General features: G+C 36.6%; 2 protein-coding genes across 2 annotated transcripts; both read right to left on the bottom strand.

Annotated features, from left to right (window-relative positions):
• Positions 1–11204: 11204 nt before the first annotated feature.
• Positions 11205–12653, bottom strand: LOC116133576 (BAG family molecular chaperone regulator 2-like). The gene is made up of 4 exons (XM_031419273.1): positions 12282–12653; positions 11939–12195; positions 11706–11840; positions 11205–11524 (listed from the first exon to the last, which is right to left on the bottom strand). Exons 1-4 carry the CDS (start codon positions 12403–12405, stop codon positions 11408–11410), a joined length of 633 nt encoding a protein of 210 aa, XP_031275133.1. The 5' UTR covers positions 12406–12653; the 3' UTR covers positions 11205–11407.
• A 624-nt stretch (positions 12654–13277) lies between these two features.
• Positions 13278–18271, bottom strand: LOC116133564 (lysophospholipid acyltransferase 1). The gene is made up of 8 exons (XM_031419255.1): positions 17846–18271; positions 16793–16848; positions 16057–16277; positions 15561–15957; positions 14810–14895; positions 13956–14019; positions 13751–13869; positions 13278–13670 (listed from the first exon to the last, which is right to left on the bottom strand). Exons 1-8 carry the CDS (start codon positions 18148–18150, stop codon positions 13530–13532), a joined length of 1389 nt encoding a protein of 462 aa, XP_031275115.1. The 5' UTR covers positions 18151–18271; the 3' UTR covers positions 13278–13529.
• Between the last annotated feature and the right edge of the window lie 52 nt (positions 18272–18323).

The following is an 18323-nucleotide window of genomic DNA, read 5'->3' as shown; positions in this document are numbered from 1 at the left end:
CAAAAGCAACAATAACAATTAGTTCTTAAGCTCAACCTCTTCAGTCATGGCGTCACTTCCAACTGTTACTGTCAAATTGGGAGAAAACAACTATGTCTACTAGAAATCTCATGTTTTCCCTACCCTTTTAGCTTATCAACTGGATGGATTCATAACAGGTGAAAAATCTTGTCCTCAATTTTGTCCTTTAAAGAAATCAAATGAGCAAGATCGAGAAAGCAATCAAACCAACAATGAGTATAATATGTGGAAGAAACTAGATCAATTTTTGGTTGATTAACATCCTCAATTTCTAAAACAATGTTTAGACACATAGCACATTGCAGCACTGCATTTGATATTTGGCATACATTTGAAATGCACTTTGTTACTGATTCAAAGGCTAGGACTTTGCATTTGAGAAATATGCTTCAAACTACCAAAAAGGATCATTTGAGTATCAATGAATACATCATGAAAACGAAAGAATTTGCTAGAGCCTTAACTGCAAGTGAAGTACTGATTAGTGATGAAGAATTACTGCTTTATATCTTGGATGGTCTATGATGAGAATGCAAAATGTCATATTTACCCCCCTTAATGTCTAGTCTTTTATACCTATTTGCTGCCTAAAATGTACTGATTTTTATTCTATTTTGACTTAGGAAGCAAATGGGAGCGTTAATAGCAAAACGGAACTAATTAAGTGAATTCGGACAGTTTTGACATTGTTTCGTATTTTGGGCATAACTCTCTCATCTGAGCTCTGATTGAGATGATTCAAAATGTTGTAGAATGCTAAGAAATATATCTACAACTTTTATGTTTTGAGTTTGGAGAGATACTTGCTGCATCAAGGTTGTAATTGGGCTTGAAGTTGACGCATCTGCACTGCCGATGTTCTGGAACATTCTGCCTTGTAATGCAAGTCCAAGAGGCAGTTTATTATTGGAAGATTTGAAGACATGTGGCACACGAGTTACAGCTGGACACATCACTTTCCTGTTTTTATTTTTAAGACTTTATTGTATTTTCAATTAATTAGAATCAGATTAGGATAATTGATTTTAGGAGATTGAGTTGGATTCAAACACTTGAATTAGATTTTTGGGAGGGGAGATCAGATCAGTTTTTTTTGGGTGGACACACGCCTCTCTCTGGTTCTCTGAACTTTTCCTCTGTAATTCGGTGATGGCCATGAGAGGCTGATTTTGATAACTTGGTCGAAGTAAACGGAAGCCTCGGAATCGATAAACTGTGAGATCTAATATAATTTTCTTTGTGTTCAATTTTCGTGTTTGAGTATTGGATGTTTTTCTATGCCTAATTTTATGATTGTTTCATTTAATTACTAGGGAGGCCTACTAGTTTATTAATTGTCGCAATCTACTGCTAAGTTAGATATCAAATCCGTAATTGTTTGATCCCTCCAACTTGCGAAGCAATTAGGGTTAGTAATTTGCTGCGTCAGGAATTAATAACCTTACGAAGAACATTCAACTAAATTAAATACAACCGCTTGTGTTTGTGTTGTTTAGCTTCATCGATCTCTCTAATTCTTAAGGCTGCCACTAGATTAAATCTTGAGCGCTTGTCTAGGGTTGTTTAGGGGTAAGATTAATTAGGATCGCTTGTTTCCTGATTAATTACAATTAAGGAGAGATAGGAAATTAGTTCCAACGGTGAATATTCAATGTGTGAATTGATTATCTTCGCGTCAATGATCAGTTGTAAGATTCCGATGGTGGATGTTGACGGAGACCAAGTTTCGTTATATTAATTGATTTCGAATTAAATTGTTTTTGTTTTTGCTGAGATTGTTTTCTGTTTTACACAAAACCCCCCAGCTTTGTTCACATAACATCAAATTCGGCTAGACACTCTTCGTGGGATCGACCCTTGCTTACCCTATTTACAGTTCAGTAGTTAGGTTCGGAAGGTTTTAATTCTGGGTGCCTACGACAGCACGCCAGTCTAGGACCTGAATTTGATGCAGTTGTTGCAAACCTTACATCAAGAAGCAACAAAATCTTCCTTTAAGAAGCTCAGTTCTTGCTTCATAAACATGAAATGAGGCTAGAGAGACAACAATTTGCTTACATCGAATTTCATGAAGCATCAGCCTTTCTGTCCACTAAACACATGCCTGTAAATCAATGTTTATGAATCATTAACAGTCAACCAAACACTCACCAAATCTTTCAAAACTATATACCACAACAGCATAATGTGCATGTACCAAAATCATATAACCTTCAATCAAATAGAAACAATTAGAATCCAAATTTTAGAAACACGTTTGACCACAACTTTAATCCAAACTTTAGCAAGTATGTGGTAAATCTGGACATATAGTGTTAGGAACCCACATCGGGATCTCACACCTACCAAGTGTGGTACTTAAGCCTGGGGGCTCTCTATAATGACTCTCTTTCTAGCTAGTATACTCGTAAAACAACAGTAAAACTAACTAAATATATATAAGAAAATATATACATATAAACGAGTATAAAATTTTGGGCCCATATTTGATTTTTCTTTATAAATAAATCTTTACAAAACATAAGAAAGTCTCAAAATATTAAGTTGACAGCTTTGCCCAACCCTTCCGTTGCGTGATGTTCCAAGTGACCGCATCTCACCTGTTTCCTGCAAAAAACACTGAAAACAACGGGGTGAGCACTAATTACTCATAAGTAAACCCGCTATACTACCCTTCTCTCTCCGTTGCTTAAATTTTGAAATTTTTTTCCTTACTTCACACTTCCCCATTCTTCTTTATTGTTTCTCTACTCTTACTCTGTTTTTCTCTCTGTTCTTTCTCTATTCTTATTTCCCACTACTCAGATAATGGGCATGGTATTATGCATATATATATAGTGCAAATGCACAAATGTATAAAATATGCATTTTCTTTTCTATTTTTCTTATTCTGTTTTTCTTTCTTTGCTGTACTTCTTTCTTTCTCTTCTTTCTTATTCTTTTCTTTTCTTTCTTATTCTTTTGCCGAACCGGATTCGGTTGAGGCATGGATTTGGAACCTTGGCCGTGTGAGTGTATTCTTCTTTCTTGGGTACAGCCCTCATCCACATACACTCTTACGGACTGTACCAATTCTTCTTTCTTATTCTTAGGCCGCTCACTAAAGGTGGCGTGCATGTGGGGAAAATTCTTCTTGTCACTCACGGGTTCCCCATCGCTACAACCTTATCTTCTTTTTATCTTTTTACACTTCTTTAAATAAAATTCAGTTTTGAACTTCTTTAATATTCACATTTCTTTCTATTTACTCTTTAACATTCTTTGGTGCTTTTTCATGCTCTTATGAGTATGTATGCATGTAGATGATTTCATGCTTATAATTCTTTCTAAATTCACATGTTTAAATGCACTTATGCAATATGGAATGCAAACATTTCATTTATTTCATTCTCTCCATCTATGTCTCTTAGTCAATTACCATAATGCCCTCATTTTATTGCATTCTCCATGAAATTCTATCTCTTTTCACTCTCCACAATTTCAACTAATTTTGAGTGAAAATACCATTTTACCCCTAATGAAATTTTAAGGCATTTTCTTCACATTTTCTCAAAATAACTTTAATAAAAATCAACTAAGGGTATAAGGGTATAAGTTAAGTTACGTACCTCAATGTGGGCGTTCCACTATCCCACCTATCAGGCCGGTTTTTTGGGTTGAGCTCTCCTTTGGGCTTGAGTTCTAAAATTGGTGTTTCTCGTTGAGAGTTAGGTTGCGGAAAGGGCTACCTATAGGCTAGATTAAGGTGCAGTGTGCTTTCCTTGGGAGGGGGTGCTGCATCGAATAACTGATAGATGAGTGAAGCTGTCTAAAGGGGGAAAGGGCTACCGTCGGGTCAGTGTCAATAGAGTGAAAATTATCGTGGACGTCGGCTCTTGAAGGAGGGGTGCAATGTTAGGATCCCACATCGGGATCTCACACCCACTAAGTGTGGTACTTAAGCCTAGGGGCTCTCCCACCTATCAGGCTGGTCTTTTTGGTTGGGCTCTCATTTGGGCTTGAGTTCTAACATATAGCATTACAATGCTATCATAGATTCGATACATCATTTTAGGGAGGACAAAATCATGGAAAAAAGGAAGGGTCGCGGCTAGGTTTTCCAAATGAGAAAGAGAAGGGTAATGTTTTATACAGAGCAATGAATGGCCAAGATCATCTCCAGCAATCTGACGGCCCACAAGCAGTTAACCAAGTCAATGGAGTCAACAATCAACTCGGTCAAACTTTTGGAAATTCATCTAATGGCTCATATTTCATCAACTCTCAGAGTGGATCAATTGGTTCAAGATTATTCCGATCGAGTAGAAAAATGTATTATGACCTCTGCAAAAGGCGGAACCACAATCGGGACAGATGCTGGAAATTACATGGTTACCCTAAGAACAAAATTAGCAATCCGACCGCAAATAGTGTGACTATCACTACCACATCAGGATCTGAGGCCCAATCATCCTTTATCAAGCTTGAACAAATCACTTAACTCATCCAGATGCTGAATCAACTCCCAACAAACAATGCTTCCGCTAGTTATGTAGGTACATCTTTTTGTTTCAATAATTCAATTTCCAGTGATTTATGGATTATTGACTCAGGTGCTAGTGATCACATAATTTGTGACCCTACATATTTCCAATCACACACAAACACTATTGAACAATTATCCGTTCGAATGCTGAATGGCAATATTGCCAATGAAACCCACACAGGGGTAGTCAAAAGCATAACTCTTAGAAATGTCCTTTTTGTCCCCGCTTTCAATTTTAATCTCATATCTGTGTCCAAATTTTGCGCTGACAATGATTGCACATTGCAATTCCTTCTGGATGTGTGTACCTTTCAGGACCCTTTGATTGACAAACAGATGGGCTTGGGTAAGGCCCACCAAGGTCTCTACTACTGGGAGCCTTTTTCTTTTCCTAGAAATAAAAAAACTATTATTGTAATGCCAATTTTAATAATAAATCTCTGATTTTCCGTCAAAGAATGGGTCATAGTGCATCTATACCTCACTCTAATTGTCTAATTTTTCCCATTGCTAAACAACCAAGAACAAGTTTTCCCATTAGCACATCCTCCACTAACCACCCTTTTGCCATAATCCATCTTGATATCTGGGGCCCATACTCTGTTCCCAATCATGATGGATCCAGGTATTTCCTTACTGTCATGGATGATTTTTCATGCGGAACCTGAATATTCTTGATGCAATCCATTTTCTCATATCCTTAACTTTCTCTCCATGGTCCAAACACAATTCAAAACACGGGTTCAAAGGGTTAAGACTAACAATGCTTTAGAATTTTTTAACCAGCAATGTTCTTCCTTGTTCCTTTCCCATGGGATTCTCCACGAGAATTCCTATACTTATACTCCTCAACAAAATGGGATTGTTGAACGTAAACACTGTCACCTCTTAGAAGTAGCCCGAGCCCTCAAACACCAAGCCCATATCCCCACCACCTTTTCGGGTGAATGTGTGATTACTGCTACCTATCTCATTAATCGCATGCCTTCACGGGTTATTGGAGGTAAAACTCCTTTTGAATTACTGTTTGGAAAAATATCTGATAACACTCACTTACGAGTTTTTGGTTGTTTATGTTATTCCACCATAGTGGGTTCCCATGACAAGTTTGCTCATCGTGCTAGGAAATGTATTTTCATGGGCTATCCTATGCTTCAAAAAGGGTATCGCCTTTATGATCCTCAACTTAACAAATTCCTTGTTAGCAGAGATGTTGTCTTCCATGAGAGTTCTTTTCCTTACTCGGAAAGTGCCATTGCATCCTCTCCATCAGCTTCTGCCTTATTGGATTATCAACCAAATACTCCCATCACTGTGGTTCCCATTCCGCTTACTCAGCTAGAGTTTGATCATATTCTTGATTCGCATCCTGACTCCACAGTTTCTGATACACCTCCAGAATCTCCCCACACCACGGATCTTTCCTCTTCGGGTCCCGCTCAGGATACTTCCTCACCTATAAATATGGCTATTCCTACTCCTTCACCAGCTACGATTCCTTTACGCTGGTCTTCTAAAGCTACCCAGCCACCTGTCTGGACGACTGATTACATTTGTTCCACTGTGGAAGGTACTACTTATCCTATATCTAAATATGTTAGTTTTGACAGATTATCTCCTAGATACAAATTCTGTATGAGCAATATTTCCGTCAATCGGGAAACAGTCACCTTTTTTGATGTCGTTCGGCATGATTATTGGCGTTAGGCCATGGAGACAGAATTAAATGCTCTAGTCAGCAATCACACATGGGACCTCGTTTCCCAACCCTCATACAGGAAACCTATTGGTTGTAAGTGGATCTACAAAATAAAACACCGTGTTGATGGTTCCATCGAAAGGTATAAAGCTCGCCTTATTGTCAAAGGCTTCACTCAATGGGAAGGGTTTGACTATCAAGAAACCTTCTCCCCTGTACCCAAATATGTCAATGTCCGTACATTCCTTTCTATAACTTCTCACCATGATTGGCCACTTCATCAGATGGACGTCCATAATGTCTTTCTCCATTGGGATCTTGATGAGGAGATTTATATGGATATTCCTCCCAGTCTTCGCAATTAGGGGGAGAATCTTGTATGTCGATTACGAAAATCTTTATATGGGCTAAAGCAAGCATCACGATAGTGGAGTGCAAAGTTCACAGAAGCTCTCACAGCCATTGGATTCACTCAATCCAAGCATGATTATGCCCTATTCTCCAGACAAAAGGGAGACTCTTTCATCAGTCTCATAGTTTATGTTGATGACATTCTCATTACAGAAAAAAACGAGAAAGCAATCACATAATTTAAGGACTATCTTCACAGTACATTCCACATTAAAGAATTAGGGACACCAAAGTTTTTTCTGGGTATTGAGATTGCTCGTTCCTTAGAAGGAACATCCCTCAACCAACGGAAATATTGCTTGAACTCATTGTAGATTCAGGGCTAGCCGCATGCAAACCTAGCATCATTCCCATAGAGCAAAATGTTAAGCTTACCACACAAGAATATGATGAGAAAAGCCAAAATCCTAAGATTGATCCATTATTAGAAGATAGCTCCAACTATCAACGGCTTGTCGGAAGGCTCATTTATCTTACCATGACTCGACTAGATATTAGTTATGCAGTTCAAATCCTCAGCCAATTCATGCATGCCCCAAAGCAATCCCACATGGATGTAGCAGTGAAGGTACTAAAATATTTGAAGGGTTGTCCAGGGTTTGGACTTCTTTTACCAAGGAAAGGAGACCTCAACGTCACTGCGTACTATGACTCAAATTGGGGTTCATGTCTAATAACAAGAAGATCCCTCACTGGTTTCTGTGTTAAACTTGGAAAATCGCTTATCTCATGGAAAACAAAGAAGCAATCTATCGTAGCGCTCTCATCAACAGAGGCAGAATACAGAGCCATGGCCAAAACCATTTGTGAGGTCACATGGATTCTTGGATTATTACAGGATCTAAATCTATAAGTGGAAACACCAATTAAACTATATTGCGACAACAAAGCAACCAACGACATCTCAGCCAATCTAGTCTTCCTTGAAAGAACAAAGCATATAGAGATTGATTTTCACTTTGTCAGAGACAAGATACATGAAGGTATAATTAAAACAGAGCACATCCGAACCTCAGATCAGCCAGCCCACATATTCACAAAACCATTGTGTCAGAGGCAACATTCACATTTATTGGGCAAACTCGGAGTTCATGACATTTATAAACCACGAGCTTGAGGGGAAGTGTTGACATGTGAATGACTGTGCAAGCCATATTTGGAAGATTTGTAATATTGTCCAAGTATGGTAGAATTATATTATTGCCTTGTACGTATTGATTTACATTCATTTCTTTTATTTTATTTCCTTACATGTTACATTTGCAATTGTATAAATTGTAACTCTTGTACATGAAATATATATACAAAAATCATTCTTCTCTCTTTCTTCCCTGCTTATACTCTCTCGGCATACTCAGCAACTTTAGTTGCCTCTCTTCCTTTTGCACTCTTTGGTAACTCAGTTGCCTCTTCATGCTACTCCAATATTAGATTCTTATAGTTTTTCCCTCACTCCTGCAAACTCAACCTCATCCCATCAACCTGCTCCATTCACCTCTTCGACTATTCCACCATGTCTCACTAATACTCGAGATAATACACCAGCTTGCTCCTTTGCACCATCGGTATCTTTTACTCCAGCATCAGCAGTCTCTCCTGCAACTGCAATAACAAAATCTCAATAGTCTTCTGATCTTATTCAGTCACCTCAAACTGTTTCCTCTATCAAGTCCTATCCCAACATTCCCTTATATCTTGACGTACAAAATCCTACCAAAGCTATTGTGCCTTGAACTCAAAATCATCATCCTATGATTACTCGAGCTAAAGCAACCGCATTAACAGCTTTCTTCTTCGAAGCCTTTTTCCCTTAAACCTACATTAGTTTCTGCAACACTACAAGATCCTAACTGGCACCAAGCTATGGTTGAAGAATACAAAGCTCTACTGAACAACAATAGTTGGTCTCTAGTTTCATGCTCAGATGATATGAATATTGTTGAAAATAAGTGGGATTTTAGAGTGAAAATATAATGCTGATGGGACCCTACAAAGGTACAAAGCTAAACTTGTAGCTAAGGGGTTTCATCAAACACCAAGTTTGGACTATCTAGAGACTTTCTCTCCTATTATTAAAGCCTCAACCATTCGCATTATTCTTTCATTAGCAGTCACTCGTGGTTGGCAAGTCAAACAAATTGATGTAAATAACGCCTTTTTGAATGGAGACTTATCCAAGAATGTCTACATGGTTCAAAGATTCATTAGTTCAGAGTTTCCTCATCATGTTTATAAACTCAACAAGACACTTTATGGCCTGAAACAAGCTCCTATAGCCTAGTTTGACAAGATGAAATGAGCTCTTATAGCCTGGGGTTTCAAGAATTCGACTTTTGATACTAGCCTTTTCTATTATACTCATGGGACTAACACACTATATATGTTAGTTTATGTTGATGATATAGTCATCACTGGACCCAACAACCATTTGATTAGTCACATAGTCAATGATTTGAATAATAAATTTGCTTTAAAGGATCTTGGTGATTTGCACTATTTCTTAGGCATGGAGATTCTTCGTACAGACCATGGATTAAAACTCAGTCAATAGAAGTATGTACACGACTTATTGCTTAAGACACAAATGTTGAATTGTAATGCGTGTGTTACTCCTTCGGCTGTTGGCTCTAAACTCAGTATGGAAGATAACCCTCTGTTTGATCAATCCTCTATCTACCGAAGCACCATTGGTGCTCTTTAGTACCTTATCTTGACTAGACCTGATCTCTCTTTTGCCGTAAATAAACTCAGTTAGTTCTTAAGGCCCCTGCCTTTAGTCATTGGCAGGCATGTAAGCATATCCTTCGGTACATTAAGGGCACCTCTGACTATGGTTTAACTTTGCAATCTGGTGGTGATTTGAAACTTGAAGGTTATGTTGATGCTAATTGGGCAAGCAACCTCTCTAATTGTCGCTCCACCAGTGGCTATTGCATCTATCTTAGACCAAATCTAGTCTAATGGAGCTCCAAGAGGCAACATGTTGTTGCACTATCTTCCACAGAGGTAGAATACCGTGCTCTTGCTCAAGCCTCCACTGAAATGGCATGGATGCAGAACCTGTTCCAAGAATTGTGCATCCTTTTATCTCCTCCAGCAATTCTTTGGTGTGACAACACTAGTGCTATTGCTCTAGCTTCCAACCCTGTGTTTCATGCACGCACAAAGCACATCGAAATTGATATGCACTTTGTGCGCGAAATTGTCACCCCCAAAAGGCTGGTTGTTCAATGTGTCTCCTCTGAATTTCAAACTGTTGATATTCTCACCAAGCCATTTTCGGGTCCCAGGTTTCATATGCCACGTGCAAAACTAACTGTCTTGCCTATCCCCTCAGCTGCTCAATTCAAGTTTGTTTGAGGGATGATAATGATGGCCATCCAAAACTTGAATTGAAACAAAATTGATATCAGTAGTTATGATGTCTTGACTTTGAAACCAATTTGAGGATTAGCAGCAGCAACACAGTTCAGCTTCTTATTTATGATCTCGAAATTTTCATTAAGTTGGTTAAGGGACGATGTCCAATATATGTATGCTGGCTGCACTCAATCTAAAAGATGATGTTGAAGTCTAGTTTCTGAAGGAATTTTTGTTTGAGTTGGCTTGAGGGACGATATTGAGAATACAAGCTGCACTCAACAACAAATAAATGTACTGGAGTCAGGACTGTTCTTTTGGTTTGCTGAAGTTGTTGGTTTTCAGTTATGCTTCCCACCCAAAATCAACTTGCACTAGTTGCTGAATAAGTAGTTAAGCACGTTGATCAAATTGCTGAACAAGTTGCTCTCACTCCCTGCAAATCCAACGGCAGTCAAGTTTACTCTGTTTTTCTGTGTTTCTTAGTTGAGATAATCTTTCATATTGTTCAACAGATAGTAATATAAAAGGATGTTTCTTGAACTTGAAAAATCAATATAGAAGCATTATCATCATTTTTGTATCTTTCAATTTTTCAGTATTTCTCTGCAACTCTAGGTTACTAGATTTTCTGCACTCTAAACAGATTTTACAGTTTGAGGAAGATAATTTTCTAGTATTTGTAAGGTCCGGACCTTTATTATTACACCAAAACTCAGGGGGATTAAGTCTTTCTCTTAGCATTATGAATTACCCTTTTCTAGATTTTTTTTGGTGTACTCTTGAGGCAATGAAGAAGGACATTGTATATTTAATTATTTATCATTGAGTGCATAAAATTAACTATTCTACAGATTTTAAAAGGTTTTACTTGATTCTGTAATTTTTATAACATAATGGAAGTAATAATGATTCTAAATGATGAAGCCATATCAGATGCCACAGTTTTCGAATTATGGCCTCCAAAGTCAAAATGCCGGTACCTTAATATTTTGGTATGATTGGCTTATGTTATTATCCTCTCCAAATTCGCTTTCTCTTTCATGCAAAGATCTGCATTTTCATATGAATCATTAAAAGTTATGGTCCCAAGCCAGAAAGATCATTAATTGACTTTTTCATTGGTTACCGGTTGGCCTAATGGTCCTAACTGACAAACACACAAAGAAACCAAAAATTCTTCACATATACATTCCACCCTGTGTATACAATTTGCAAAGGACAAATTTCCCACCAGCAATGACAAATTTATAAGTTGCAAATCAGCATCTCAATTACTTGGTTAGTGTTGAACAAACAAATCTTTTAGATCCAATCACCAGTGCGTAAAGAAACTGAAGTATGAACAACAATGAGAATCGAATTCAAACTGTATTCTTTAACTCCATACTTCAATCAAAAGTTTCCCATTTTGTCGTGACCACGACAGATGGCGAATGTCCCGTTGGTTGTTGCTGCACTGGCCTTTGCTCTGTCAGATTCCTCTGCTTTGATTGCACCTGATGCTTCTGCAATGGTTTTGGTATTTTATCTTTTTTCTGAAGTGGGATTTTGCCTGCTTTACTGTTAAGCTTTAACATATCAAGAATTTCTATGCACTTTTGAACTCTTTTCCTTAAACAATAATAAGAATCAATAAACTTTCTGCTTTAGTATGTAACAATAAAGAAATAACAAATGCCAAATTACCTGCATTCTCTTTTGCAGCTTTAGATCTCCCTCAATTGCAATTTCATCCAATTTAACTAATTCTGTCATCAGCATTCCAATCAAATTATCTGTGATTCTCTCCCCTCTAGAAGCACTAGCTTCCAAAACTGTAACCTATCCAATTCAGCAAAAGGGAAACGTGTTCTTATCTAAATTTTGAAACTGATTTTCACCAAAAGACAATCTGATAAATGTATAATAACAAAACTTACCTGGTCCGCAAGTTTGTCGACTTGCAATCTGATTTGGGACAAAGATTTTGAAGCCTTTTCAATCTTAGCATTTTGGATCATCTCTAAGCACCGCCTTTCTCGGCTTGCAATGTCTTCAACCAACACCATTTTTGATCCGTTTTTCACTCCTGCAACATCTAAATACAGTTTGGAATCTCTCTCTTTCTTTTTGTATATCAGCTTCTGATCTTGGTGGTGTAATCCTGTATGTTCTGCTAGCATTTTCTTCAATTCACCTGCCGCATACAACACTTAAAACTCCTCCTTGATCTCTATTAAAACAAAGAAAAAGAGACTAAAAAGTTTAAGAACTTGTCATTACCAAAGCTTGCTATAGAATTGATACAAACTTCATGATATGTAGAGCCATATTTGACTCTAACTTTAATGGTGGGAACTTGAACAGATGTTTGATTAGACTCTGAATTCCTCCTTTGAACCAACATTCCTCAAGGCCTAATTTCCCATTCTTCAACATTCATGTCAACTCCATCAATATCACCAGAACTATTTTTTCTGGGGAATGAAAACATCTCTTTAGCCTTGGACTTCATGGGTTCCTTGTAAAAAATTGTCTTGATGAAATTATGGAAGATGGAAAGAATCAGAAAAAGATAAGAGGAATTTTACAAGTCACAGAGGAGTAAGAGGAAACAAGAACCTTCATGGTAATTAATAATGTAAAAAGCAATGATAAGAAGTGAGTATATTTATATGTAAATGTAATGAAATGAGAAAAGTTGAGAGAGAAGGAAAAGGAAAAGGAATGGACAGCAAAGAGAAGAATCTATGAAGGTATAAAGAAAGAAGAAAAATATCAGAATGGTTGTGTTTTTGCGAAGTAGTTACGTGATGAAGGAGACAAACATGGAAGCAAATAATAATATATGCTTTTACATTTCAATCTATTTTGCAGGCAAAATTATAAATTATTATTATTATTATTTATTTTTTTTTTTTAAAGACATGTCTCAAGGTTTCGTTTTTCAATTATAAAATCATCAAAAAATTGTTTGAAATTTCATAAAATTTGCGAAATAAGAAGCTGAACTTATGCCTTTGAACAAATTGAGATGGGAGTAATTTTTGTTTATCCTAATGTGGCATGAAAAAATAAAGCATAATTAAAGATAAATATAGAGACAAAATAGAAACAGAAGGAGAGGGAAACTGAAAATAAAACTGTAGCAACCTTTGTAAGCAAACAGGAAAGCAGCTGTTTTGAGGGGACCATCTTTTTCTTTTCCTAATTATAAGTATGATCATCTCGAAAATTAACCTTAATTGCAGCATCATATCCATCTATAGATGTTCCTCGTAACAACATTTTCAATTTTCAAGTTTCAACCTTTAATGACATTTTTTTTTACTACTTTCAGAGTAGCAAGTTTCATTCCTCTCTTGTATTGTGAAGTGGTTAACAAAGATTAAATTAAAACTTGACAAATTCAGAGATCAAACACGCGTTAAAGATCTCTTCCAGTAACAACAGAAAGCAGGCTCTGCTGCTCTTCGAATCTCATTACAAGCCTAAAAGGCAAGAAAATGTGGTTTCTTTCCAATCTTATTCTCACTGCTCTTTCCGAGCTTTCGATCTGGGTCGCCTCGCTGGTTTGATTATGGAACCCAGGAGGATCAACACTATGGGAATAATGGTTCCTATATAATACACGCTTCCATATGAGGCAAGTGTTTCCCGCATGCTTAATACCTGTGTGCGCCAAACAACACGAATTACAATCTCTTAAACTCAAACTTGTGAGTGTATGTGAGAGAGAAGGAAGAACTAACCATGAAACCAACACAGGAATAGTTCAGAATCAAAATTGTGTAAATAAAGTTGAGAAATGCCATTATCTGCTTAACAAGAGCCATTTTTGGAGGCAGTGCTTGTTGCCATCTGTAAATGACTGCTCAGGGAAAAACAAAATATGAGGAAATGAAGGGCTAATTATTTAACAAAACAAAGGTCAAAAAGGGTGGTCAGACCAAATACCTCTTGAGCCAGCAATCATCAATGCTGACTGAACAAAGAATACGATGTACCCAGGATACAGACCCTGAGATTCAACAAGACAAAATTGGAAAGATTAAGGTTACATTTATGGCAAAGTCTTAGTAAAGACATTAAAAACTTTCACAATCCTATAAAATAGAAATACATGAAGCTATAACTGGTTATTCTTCATCCAGACAAATATAAAAATATCACATCACATGCTTATATGTATATGTGAGACTAGAATAATGACAAGTACAGGAAATACGGAAAGCTATTGAACAAGAAACAAGCCATTCAGAAATTTTAGAGGAACACCAGACACTGATACTGGGAAAAGCACTGATGCAGAACTGATGAATATCATGCTCCTTACTAGAATTGATAATATGGCACTCTACTATGTAGTCATAAACCATCCAAAGGCTATTGACCAAAGAAATTACACAAGGTCACACATCAAGGACCATAAGTGATGACATGTTTAAAAATTGCTATTATGTATCATAATCCTCAAAAGATAGTCCTATCAAAGAGCAAAAAATAAATAAAAAGGGATAATTATTCCAATTAATATGTGATATGTTTTTCTTGAAAAGAGAAGAAGGTACATTGGCAGTAACGTTCATTAGGTAAAATTGCCAGAGTAGAGTTCAGGAAAGCCACAAATTGTCAAATGCGTTTGTAACTGGGACATGCCTACTGATTATTTATATGCACAAACATATCACAAAAGAAAACTCATAATAAAGGTTTCGTGCATTATTTTAACATGATGTTGGAGCAATCAATAGATAACCACATATAGAACAAGAGCACACTCAGAACATCACAAGGTAAAATATACTCACATGCCAAACAGCACTAACAGTTTGTGTAGCCAGCAACTGAAAAAACCCAGGTTTCTTCCCAATCTGAATAAGCCTCTCATAAACATCTACAGAAACACAAAATATCAGATATGCTATCTCCGTTGCTTCATGGCTGCCAAGCATAAATGTAGTCCACAAATTTTTAAGTCAATGTAGGTAAACTTGTCTTCGTCATTGAAGCACACCATACCATGACATAATCAAAGGCTAGAAGTTAAACCAGTGAACTTGTTTTGAAATAAATATTTTGATATAAACCGCTTTAATTTATTATCCAGGCATATAACTACTTTAGACAAGTATTGATATGGGTTACTGATGGACTGCACTATGAATTTAGTTAAACCTACGATCATCTTACAATTTCCATCCAAAGAAACAAACAAATCTTTATTTATATAAATCCAATTGAAAAAGTGCACTATGGTTTGATTAAACCTACTAACATCTTACAATTTCCATCCAAAGAAACAAACAAATCTTCAACTAAATAAATCCAATTGAAGAAATGCACAGAAGGGTTCAACATATTTTGTATCAGGTTTTACTTTTTTTCTTTCAGTTGGGGTAATTTTAGGTATATTGAGATCATTAACATACCTCCAATGTAACCCAGTTACAGCCTAACTTAAATTTTCTCATCGTGAATATGAAAGTGCAGCAATTTTAAGACTTAAGACTGGTAAGATCATATTCATGGATGAAATTCTAATAGAACAGAGATACTCACAATGACGAAGCCAGGTGCTGACTTGTATGTTCCACACAAGCGGCAACTCCACCGAACTCTTGGCAAGCTCAACACCTAAAATGTCAACATTTTTTGCACGATCCCATTTTGGCTTTGGTGGAGAAGATTCTGTCCAACCACTGAAGCCCAGGCCAGAAATAATCATTGCAGCCTCTGAAATTGACCAGATGAAATAATATTTCCAACGTGCTGTAAAGCCAGATGTGTACTGATAGCTCAGCCGTTTCCAGAACCCCCATTCCTGGTAGATGGGTTCTGTAAATCGGGACAAGGGATGGTAAGGTACCAGGTAAAGATACAAGGCCATGCAGAAAGCTGCTTGGACAAGAGCTCGAAGCGTTGCTCCGTAAGGTGATGGCCATGGTCCGCTCCATATCTTGAAAAGGAATCAATTAGTAGGAACCATGAAGTCTATAACCAACAAGATAAAACACAAAGCAGAAAAAAAATAAAAAATAAAAAAAAGGAAACCCACCCCTTTCCCTTCGGACCACTCAAGATAATCTTTCATTTCATAAACTGGGCCAGCAAAGTGACTACCACAGCAGAGGCAGTAACCAAAATACTCAATCAACGAGGGTAACTTAATCAACCGATTTTTCTTCTGAGCTTCACGTAAGTTCTCCTCTTTCAATAATCCATCATTGTAATTTATTGCACACGAAATGACTTTCAGCGTTAACACCATTAGGGCACCTAAATATTAAAAATACCAGTTCACAATCAATTGCTACGCGAAAAGATAAAGAAAATTTCTGACACAACAATCAATGTAATTGAAAAAAGTTGAAACTCATCAAATATGAAAATGTAATAAATCAATAGAAGTCCAAAAACTTTAATAGTATAACAAAAAGAACACTCAAGGTTATCAAAAGTTGAAACTCATCAAATATGAAAATGTAATAAATCAATAGAAGTCCAAAAACTTTAATAGTATAACAAAAAGAACACTCAAGGTTATCAACCACTAATCAAACAACTTTTGGTTTTCATTTAAAGCAGTCTCACTCATCAACAACCTAGCTAAGAACAGAACTAGTTACAACAAGTCTTTAAATGCCAAAATAAGTTCATATTCAACAAATTTATTAAATTGGGTTTTCTAGACATTAATCCAAATTCCTTCCCAAACAGAGAAACGATTATCACTGATTTGACCCTCAAAAGAATAAATAAAAAACATAGAAAACAGCTGCAATGATGCTTACCAGTGGCATCTATACCTCCTTCCTTCCATGCATCTCCACTCATATAATATACATGGCTACAAATTTAAGCAAATAGTCAACAATTCTGAAATAACAAAGCATATAAGCATACAAAATAGAACCTCACCATCTAATTGAAACAAATATCAATTACAACGTCAATAAAAGAACAAGGAGCAACTTACCACTTCAAACTCATGAGAGATACAATACAGTATAACAGCATAACAAGAACATATAATGCATAACTAGATGGCTTTTAGATAATTTCTCCACATTATGTAACAGCTCAATTGTTCCACATTGTAAACGAATTAAATGCACACCTGTTCTTTTGATATATGTTACAAAGAATATACAGAACTTTTCTAGAACGTAGCTGGTATTATTTACATTTTTTTTTTTTTTTTTTAAATGTAGAAACATCAATCTATCTCATGGGGATTAGATACAAACTTAACCAACTTTGACAAACAACCAGCCCATTAACTTCACCTTTTCCAAGCATTCAAATAACTAGAGTATGAGCGCATATTAAAATACCAGAGCAGCAGGCACCTGAAAGTCTCATAAACAACAACAGTTTTAAGTTTCCTTTGCACTTATTGCAAGACAAAATTTGGCAATACTGTAAAATTTCATTAATGATGAAGGATAAATAATGTCATCCAAATGAAAGAGCAGAACAAGTAGAGTAATGAATCAAAACAAAAAATATTTAAGCATAACCATACTCTCCTACTCAATATCAAGTCAATCTTTATCTTTTCAACCATTGCAGACTCACACTCACTCTTGAGCTGAAAATACAACAAATTCCTTTAACCACATAAATCATTAATCTTAAAATAGAATCTTTAACTAAAAAACAAAAGAAAAAAAGGAACACTGTTTCATTCACAAAATTAAATAAATCTAAATTTATAAATTAAACATAGCAAGAAACTTCTAATTCATGCAACAATCGAAATAAACCAAGAACCAATTTTTAGCAACTCCAAATCAATACAAATCAAAGAAGAATAAAAATCAATTAAAATAACAATAATGTACCAGCCAATGAGATAACCGAAGCCCAAGAAGAACGTAATGACTCCACATTTAGAACGAAAAAACACCATTGAAAGATAACCCAACAACATGGGCACCAAAAAGTGAAGATTTGAAGAGAAGCCGAATGCCAAATACGATAAAGTCAGGCCAGACGCAGCGGCGTACACGTGCTTCCCAAGTCGACCGGGGACGAGTCGCCATAGAAAACTGAAAGGAATAGTAGCCACGAAGCATAAAAGAAACCGGCACACGGGGACCGAGACCCCGATCAACGACGCTATTGAATCGATGTCGAGGTGCGTCATGATAAGAGTTTGGACGTTCACTCAGTGGGCTGGGGTTTGAAACTCAGTAACTCACTGAGTTGGTGGCAGTTTATCTATTTGAAGATTGTGTGGATTTTATTTGAGGGGGAAACTGAACGTCACTCGTGCGTCTGAAAATCAAAGTAGATGCTTTGCGTTGGTTTAGTTTGGTG

This window comes from Pistacia vera, unplaced genomic scaffold, assembly GCF_008641045.1.
Source record: "Pistacia vera cultivar Batoury unplaced genomic scaffold, PisVer_v2 Contig270, whole genome shotgun sequence".
In the NCBI taxonomy this organism is placed as follows: Eukaryota; Viridiplantae; Streptophyta; class Magnoliopsida; order Sapindales; family Anacardiaceae; genus Pistacia; species Pistacia vera.
Note: the sequence above shows the minus strand (reverse complement) of the source record. Positions and strands in the feature narration are given on the sequence as shown.